Here is a 9,400-nt window from a genome sequence, read left to right on the forward strand (position 1 = left end):
TTTTAAAATAGATGCCACTATTAAAGTGTACATGTCACATTTTTTTAATTTAATTAGTTTTAATAAGAAAAAAAAAAAGTCATATCTGAATCCCATTCTCATTGCCGTGCCAACACCAACGAAACCAAACTTGTCTCTGGCGATGTTGAAGTGCTAGGACTTCAAAAAACTTGGCTGCCGGTTCGATTAGGGAGGTATGTCGCTAGAGTTGGGCGAGTAGAGAAGTATGGAAGGTGAAAGAGTTGCATTTTCAGATCTGAAAGCCGAACCCCAATCCCTTTCTTCTTGCCAACTAGTTTTAGACCTGGTTTATAGAAGCGAACCTTTTATTACAATGGATATAATTTTAAGCAAGACGAAGTGTTTAGGAATTTCTTAAGAGTTCCCACAGTGAAATTGATCTCTCCATTTTACAAGTATGGACTCCACTCACCCTAGAACGCATCATTAAATCCACCGACTCAGCAAATATAATGATATACTAGTGAATTCAATTGGGTACAAATTTTTAACTTAGAAAAAAATTGGTACAAAACCCTGGCAATTGAAAAATGCGACAACCTGAGAAATATAATTTGCACAAAAGTATATTAATAATGGTTCTAGAAAATCAGTTGTTTTTCTGTCACTTAAAAATGCCGACAAGTTCTCTATTCATTCTAGCACTGAGATCTTGCTGGAGATGAGTTTGGTGCCGTTGGTGTTGGTGCTGGTGCGGCTGTGAGATTGGGTTCAGATCTGAGTTTTTTAATTTATTCACAAAAAATGTGATATGCCCATTTTAGTAATTAATGTGACATCTATTTTCAAGGTTATGTGTAAAAATTAATGACATGTTCATTTTAATAGCTGATGTGACATCTATTTTCAGGAGAATTATTAGGTAGTCTGAGAGTGTACCTCCTCCCTCTCACATAGATGTAGATCTCATAATGGATGAGATCCACCCTTATGTGAAAGGGAGGGAGTATATTTCCAGACTATTTTCAAGGGTTTGTCTTTGAATAGATAGCTTTTAAATGAGAGATCAAAATTAAAAGAATTTTATATAGTAGAGTATTCTAGAAACTCCGAAGAATTTGAATTTAGGAGGCCTAGATGCCTAGTTGCTTGTTAAGGTTGATCAGCCATTGGGTGTACTTAGATTTGCTCAAAGATCGTAATAGGCGATTTCGGTCTCCATTTAGGTGATATCACTGCATACGATGGTTGGACTAGGGATTTTAGTGTTGTGGAGTAGTATTTATATAAGGGTTTTACTAAGGGCGAACATTAATTTTCATTTTTGGAAAAAAATTTCTCAAAAATTGAAAAAGTAATAAGAGCTTTTTCAATTCCCGATAAAATGCTTCTAAAAATAGAAAGTTTAATATGTGCCTTAAGGGCACACATTAACCGAACCCTTTATATAAACATAGATTTAAGTAATTCAAGATTAAGGGAATAAAATTACTTTTTTTTTTTTTTTAATAGAAAAAACATTGAATAAAGTTCCTTTTTTCTTTATTCTATTTTATTTTTATAGTCATTTTTGGGAGTTACGTGTGATGATAGTAAAGGTGTTTACAGAATCCAACATCAAATTGAAGAATAGCAAGATGGCCGTGGAATCCAACATCAAACCGAAGAATCAACAATATAGCTACTCTGAGGTTGTGAGAATAACTGATAACTTCAATACCATTATTGGAGGAGGAGGATTTGGAAAAGTTTACTTGGGAACTCTGGAAGAAACTCAAGTTGCTGTTAAGTTGCTTTCTCCATCATCGAACCAAGGCTATAAGGAATTTCGGGCAGAGGTTAAATATGAGACCATAGTATTCTTTTCAATTATTTCAAATTGAAAAAAAGTTAACAAATGCCCTAAGAGTATTGTTTTAGAAAACTATTTAAAGAAATTTTTTATGGGAAAGAAAAAGCCAATTCATTTTTTTGATAGTTTTTTATATTTCCTATGAAAGTGGTACTATGACTTTCCTCAAATAGTTAATTAACAAATGCCCTAAGGGTACTCATTAACCAGACCCTTTAAAATTTTCATCTTGTATCGAAACTATGATAGTATGAGACATGCATATGGAAGATTTTCATTAAGCTAAACCAGATTACCGTCCATAAATGCAGGCAGAAATCTTAGTGAGAGTTCATCATAGAAACTTGGTCTCTCTCGTCGGGTACTGTGATGAGGGTGAAAACAAAGCGCTCATCTATGAGTACATGGCTAATGGCAACCTACACCAACATTTATCAGGTATAACCATATAAACAATAATTTATTCCATGTGTTTCATTTATGGTTCAGCCCATTGTTATCAAAACATGAATTATATCGTTAATCGATTTTTTATTTTTCTATATCATGCATTGTAAGATACACAAACACTTAATAAATTTATAGAAGTTTATAGATATACATATATAAATAGTATATTCATTATAAATTTGGAATATATTCAACTAAATAAATCAAATTAGCATGTGTTTATAACATGTATATTCAAATTAATTAAACTCAAAAGTGATAAACATTACAAATGACTAAAAGAAATAATTTTTTTTTTTTTTTTTTTTTTTTTTTTTTTTTTTTTTTTTTTTTTTTTTTACATTCATCATTTTGCCTAATGAACTCCATCTAATGCAATGTTATCATCATGCTCATCATTTTACAAATTTATTTCTTCATTGATTTTTTTTCATCATCATCAACATTTACTCTCTCTCCTTGTTCTTTTATTTTATTTTATGTTTCTTCTTGAACTTTTAGCTTCTTAGACTTATAACAATAATGAAAAAAATAAAACATCATTATATTGTTAGTTAATACCTTATTCATAGTATAGAAAAGAAAATTGTAAATATGAAAGTGAAGTGTAAGTGTGTAACCCAAATTTTATAGGATAAAGAGGGGGGGGGGGGGAAAAACTTATGAACATGTTACTTTATCAGGCTATATTAAGTATCCTAATAATTGTGTTAAAAACAAGTCTAACGACTTGTTGAATTGAAATAAAAACACAAATTTTAACAAAAGAACTCATTTAAAAGCATATGTTTGTGTATCATAAGCACTTTTGATGTGTCCTTACGGCATGAAACTTTTTGTACACGATATGATACGCGTATCATATGATACTGACAAATGTGGTTCGGCCTTTGTTAACTTATTAAATTAAATAAAAGCATCATTATCCTAGGACAAGATTTTGATACAGTACCATAACTGCAGTTTGTTGGTATGGAGTTCACCGAGAAAGTAAATTTAGCCAATTGTACTTAGTGTGCACATTGTTTGCTCTTAACATGAAACACAATGACTGCCACCTATAAAAATGTAACCAAGTATTGCCTTTGGTGGGCAAGAGCCTTGTGGGCACCGCTAGATTCTTCCATGATGAAGAATTTGTTTTCGAATGCCTCTTATTATAAGGGGAAAAAAAAATCCCAAAACCAAACAAAATGGTTTGATTTACCTTGAAAATCCAAGAATGGGGAGATGTTTCCGTGATACACTGATTTGAGAGACTAGATAAGAGATAAAAGGAGAAAAGGGAGGGAGGTGAGATGAACAAAAGAATAAAAAAGAGGAAAGGGTGGGAGGAATAAACTAGGCAATTTAAGCCTTGGGTAAACATTTTTTGGGGGGAAATTATACTTTACTCCCCTAAATTGTACCCCTTTTTACACTTACTCCTTAAATTATAAGAATGCACAATTAACCCCTCTTAACTATTACCTATGTATCACTTTCTCTCCTAACCTATGAAAATGCACACTTACCCCCTTATACTATTACTCATATAATACTTTGCACCCCTTCTCATGGGTAATTGTTTATGGAAGTGTGTCTTCTTATAATTTAGGAGGGTAAGTGTAAAAAAAATTGATAGTTTAGGTGGGGTAAGTGTAAAAAAATGTATAGTTTAAGGGGATAAGTGTTCATTTGGATGGTTTTTTGGTGTAAGTGTAAAAAGAGGTATAGTTTAGGGTGTAGGGTGTAAAGTGTAATTGCCCTCATTTTCTTGTCTATTCAAAATAAAGATAAGGATATATGTTTGTTGTGTTAGATATTTATATATCCAAGTAATGGCAGAACAAGGGTTTTGATTCAGGGGAGGATAATATTAGAATAATACTTTTTTTGTGCAAAATATTTTCCAAGAGTCCGCTTCATATTTAAAACGTTTGAGAATGTTTGGACATTATTTCCAACTATTTTCTAATAGTTAAAAAACTTTATTTGTGATTTTCCATAATCTATATATTATTGTTTAAACTCTCATTATTCCCTATAATGAAAAAAAAAAAATAGACATCCTATTGATATATATTCTCCAAAATCACTATTTGTAGAATCCAATATGCTTTGTTTTATCTCACACAAATTTGTAGTAAGCCTTTAGCAAGTGAGGGTAATAATTGTTTAAGGAAAGTGATTTTATCGTGCCTCCAAATTGTTGCATTTTGTCTCAAATTCTTAGACATTTGATTAATTTAGGTTTTCTTAGTATGGAAAAAAAAATTCCTTATCTACAAAGAAAAATATTCATTATCCACCAAGAAAGATATTCCTTTATCTAGCAAGGAAGAAGTACTGTCGTTTTATAAATAGACAATAACACAAAGTGTTTGATGGCTTTTACCCAAAGGTCCTCTCTTAGAAGGAAAGACTTTAAATTAATTCGATGGTGCCCTAAAAAGATTTAATTATTTGAGTAAAGGGCTATTTTATTGTTTGGGGGGGGGGGGTGGTTGTTTTTATATAGTCTTGGTATTTTGAGCTTCTACTATTATGCCAAATTGGTATCAGAGGCTAGTTGGTCTCACCAAGTAGAATGTGGAAGGCTTCCATATTAGCTCCACCCATACATGGCTTAGTAAAAGGGTTTTACTAGGTGCATGTTGGAAATTCCAATGGTTGTGCAAGGAAGACTCCTATGGTTGAGTAGAGGGCACTCTATTGGTGAGTGTAACGCATGATAATTGGATTGTTAAGAAAATTGCTTATGCTTAAGGGGGAGACTAACTGAAGTGCCACAATTGGCTTGGTAGTAGGTTCACACATGAAGAGGAAGATTTGTGGAAATATTTATGTGTGGTAGTAGGCTCACACATTGAATTAGTAGAGTTCCATATTAGATACTAGTAAAAAGAATGACTGGTTAATGTTATATAAATTGGACTCAAAACCCATAGGCTTAACCTTTTGGGTTGCTTGGTCATTATTTCTTCCATTCCATTGTTACCCCTTTATTTCAAACATTTTTCCTTTATTTCCAACATGTTGAGCATGTCACAAGTATTATTTATTTTCTGGTCTGACTACAAAGTGAAGGTTGACTTCCATAAAAACTCCAACTGAAATAGAGAAATTAAAAAATTTTGGCTGCAGGTACCAATATGAATGTCCTGAACTGGAATCAGAGAATTCAAATTGCGGTGGATATAGCACAAGGTTTGGAAACATATTAATCACATGACTATTCCACTCCAATATCTATTTCTTTGTTTACATGACTAAATTACAGATGGCTTACTGGTGGAGTTGCAGGGTTGGAGTATCTGCATAATGGTTGCAAGCCAACTATCGTTCACAGAGATTTAAAGACTACCAATATCTTATTAAATGAAAATATGGAAGGAAAGATAGCTGATTTTGGGTTGTCAAGGACTTTCGCAGCAGAAAGTGATACTCATGTGTCAACTCGTCCTGCTGGAACACTTGGATACCTTGATCCTGAGTAAGTGTACATAATTTCAAATAGAATTATTTACCCTACTATGTTAAAATTTTGCACTACATAAATATCTCCATTTTGCACAAAAGAGAAAAAAAAATATATTGGATACCCTTAAAATCTTAATTGAAGAGGAAATGTTCGTGATATTATGTGATTTTTATAAAAATTTCTTTATTTTATAATTCCAACTCACACCTCACTTTTTTTCACTAGTTGGAGTTTTTTAAAGGCTATCAATCATCCACTACATCAAAAATAAATCTATTACATCTAATTCTAAATTAATGAAATTGGTATAGTGGTATTAAAATGAAGAAATAGAGGGTTTAATACATTACTACACTAGAAATTTTTTTTGCAATAATTTAAAATGAAGAAATCATTACAATAATTTGATACAAATTATTTTTGCAATTTATTGCAATGAAAAATATTAAGATATCATTGTAATAATCTAATATCAATTATTTTACAATCTATTATGATGACAAATATGAAATACTTATTTATTACAGCAAAAATATCGTTGCAATAATTTGAATTGATTTATTTTTTTCGATTATTTGCAATTTATTGCAATGAAATTTATGAAGTAATAACTTATTATTACAAGATATTAGGAAAAAAAAATATTTATTGCAACAATATACATATATATATATATATATTATTTATCAAAATTGTTATTAAAGTATTTGAAGTTTATGCCACGGAACTTTTTGTTGCACAAATCTATTACCTCAAATTTTATTACAACAACTTATATCAACTATTGCAGTGAGACAAATGTTATTGCAATGAATTTTTTCGTTATAATAAGCATTTTTCTTGCAATAATCATATAACTATATAATGTAGCTAACTAGCAAATTGGAAAAAAGAAGAAGAAGAAAAAGTATCCATAGTTTTGGGATTGTTAAACAAATCTAATGACATGTGTTTTAATTTTACATACAGGTTTCATGCATCTGGAAACTTTAACAAAAAAAGTGATGTTTATAGCTATGGTATTGTCCTCTTTGAGCTAATTACAGGCCACCCAGCAATAATAAAAGGACCTGAAGAAAACACCCACATACTTGACTGGGTTTATCCTATAATTGAAAGTGGGGATATTCAAAACATTATTGATGCAAGGTTACATGGAGAATTCCACAAAAATTCTGCCTGGAAAGCTGTGGAGATAGCCATGTCATGTGTACCACGTGTGGCAATCCAAAGGCCGGACATGAGTCAAGTATTGATAGAAATAAAGGAATGTTTGACTCTGGAGATGGCTTATGAAAGAGGCCAAAATAAGACAACTTCAAACAGTCAACTTGTAGCGGCCTCTTTAGAGCTTGAATCAGATATTGCTGCCCTTGCTAGGTAGTTAGGTTTGTTTGCAGTCAGAATTTCCTTCCATGCAATATGTTCTAGGCCAAATATCTAGTATTAATTACATTAGTTTTTAAAAAATTTCTTAATACTTATTTCATGTTTGGATCACTTTTTCAATTAGGTTCGAGTGGGACGTACTTCTATAGCTTTTTTTATTATGAATGAATTTATTTTTGATGATGGATTGATGGGTGAGTACCATCTACCATGAAATATGTATGCAAAATGCATTAGAGTGATTATTACTTAGGCTCTATTTGTTCCAATTTTGAAATTTTGGAGTTACACCCAAACTGATTAATCAGCGATTAAATAATGTAACAAAAAATGGATAATCCAAACACTGTTTTCAATTTTCAAATCTAAAAATAACAATAATAAAAGCTATAAATTCAACTTAGAGATTTGGGTGACGAAGTGAAAATTGAAAAATCGATGAAGTGCCTTTTGAAATTTAAAACAACTATAGATGATCCAAATTCGTTAAAAATCCACTAGAGAAGAAACAATTATAATCAATTATACTTACAAAACATTTCCCGTCCTAGACTCTATGTAACCTCGACAAATGCCCTACTTGTCTTACGAACGCAGTGACCCTAGAACAATCGAATTCGTGTACATGAACTTCCTCCATGAACAAATCTCATTCCAACAATCCCAGAACTTTGATACATTGTAGACATCAAAATTTTATGATGTGTTTACAGCCATTTGATTAATCATGATCAAATACTTGTGGTCAAATTGGTTTGCATTTGATGACATGCCAACAGTGAACAATCAGCAAATAAAATCAAGCCACATGTCAAGTCTTTGAGTTACCATGACTTACATATAAATGACATGGGTCTCTAAGCCATGTGGCAACATTAAATAAAGAAAGCCATGTGGCAACGTCAGAAGAAAAGACTCACATGGATTTTTTTTTTTGAGAAAGAAGAACTTGAAGTTTTTTATTTAGTAATAGGCAAATCTGCTTGGTAAGCTGCAAAAATTTGGATAGGAACATCCTCCGTCCAAACTGAAAAACCAGTGACATGACGTGCATGTCTAGCTAGGTTGTGAGCAACATTATTCCCTACTCTACCAACATGTTGGAAGGAAATACAAGTAAATGAACATGCCATCATTTGGGCATCCTGAAGTAGCAGACCATATGAAGCTAAAGAAGGAGAAGGATCCCTCAATGCGGCAATGACGATGATCGAGTCACCCCTAAGAATTGCTTTGTCGAAGCCTAGCTCAAGGGAGAATTCAAGTCCTCTACATGTTGCCAAAGTTTCTAGGTTAACAACTGAGTGTGGGAGAGGGATATTTTCTGATAAAGAAACCATGACCATGCCTTGACTATCTCTAACAACCACGCCAATACCTAATCTATCTTCATTCTTAAACATCGGTCCATCAAAATTAACTTTCATCCGATCCACCGGTAGAGGCTGCCAACGTATCAGAGCTGGTGTTATTGCTATGGTCTTCCTAGGCTATGTTGACTGAAACTCCTAGAGGGATTGATAGGCTTGCTGAGCTATCTGATCCAATGGCCAACTTGGTGGGGAAGTCCTAACCTTGTTTCGCCGAAGCCATATATTCCAGCTAAGCATTGCGAAAAGGTCACCACTGCAACCCGATTCCAACACATGAAGTAAGACTTGAGGAAAAGATTGGAACCTGGTGGTGCTCCTAAACACCCATTGTGGATCATCCTCCCAGACTCGATTTAGACCCGGACATGACCACAAGGAGTGTAATGCATCTTCAGGACTTTGTGAGCAAAGAGAACAAGTTGAGTCTTCAATAACACAGTGACGCACCAAGTTTGAGTTTGTTGGGATAGCATTCCGACAAGCTCTCCAAACAAAATTCCTCACCTTACACGGGACTGCCATCTGCCAAATCCTTTTCCATAGTGATCTTGTTTGCACCGAAGCTTGATTTTTTGGTGGAGATGACATTTGGACTTCAGTTTTCAGGAAGTAGTATCCTGATTTGGCTGAATAAATGCCAAACTGCACATAAGGCCAAAATAGAGCATCATCGCAAGGCTGTCGGCTAAGCTGGATTTTCTGAACTTCATTTGCTTCATCTTGGCTGAACACTCTAAACATTGTGGCTGAATCCCATGAGCGTATGGCTGGGTCTATGAGATAGCTAACAGTGGCTTCTTGTAATTCAGCTACTAGAGGTCCTTGCAAAGATGGGTAGCTAAGAGAAGGTAACCATTTATCCCCCCACAGTTTGATTGACTCCCCATTTCCCACCCTCCACTTTGCCCCTCT

At 33.3% G+C, this 9,400-nt stretch overlaps 2 protein-coding genes across 2 annotated transcripts; one reads left to right on the top strand and one right to left on the bottom strand.

The window, feature by feature from the left end:
- Positions 1-1,573: 1,573 nt before the first annotated feature.
- LOC115972975 (receptor-like protein kinase At3g21340) lies at positions 1,574-7,244 on the top strand. The gene is made up of 5 exons (XM_031093190.1): positions 1,574-1,799; positions 2,125-2,251; positions 5,390-5,452; positions 5,549-5,738; positions 6,696-7,244. Exons 1-5 carry the CDS (start codon positions 1,599-1,601, stop codon positions 7,108-7,110), a joined length of 996 nt encoding a protein of 331 aa, XP_030949050.1. The 5' UTR covers positions 1,574-1,598; the 3' UTR covers positions 7,111-7,244.
- An 830-nt stretch (positions 7,245-8,074) lies between these two features.
- LOC115972980 lies at positions 8,075-8,518 on the bottom strand. The gene has a single exon (XM_031093192.1). The coding sequence runs from the start codon at positions 8,516-8,518 to the stop codon at positions 8,075-8,077; it is 444 nt and encodes a 147-aa protein (XP_030949052.1).
- Positions 8,519-9,400: the final 882 nt, after the last annotated feature.

This window comes from Quercus lobata, unplaced genomic scaffold (genome assembly GCF_001633185.2).
Source record: "Quercus lobata isolate SW786 unplaced genomic scaffold, ValleyOak3.0 Primary Assembly Scq3eQI_1866, whole genome shotgun sequence".
NCBI classification, from domain to species: domain Eukaryota; kingdom Viridiplantae; phylum Streptophyta; class Magnoliopsida; order Fagales; family Fagaceae; genus Quercus; species Quercus lobata.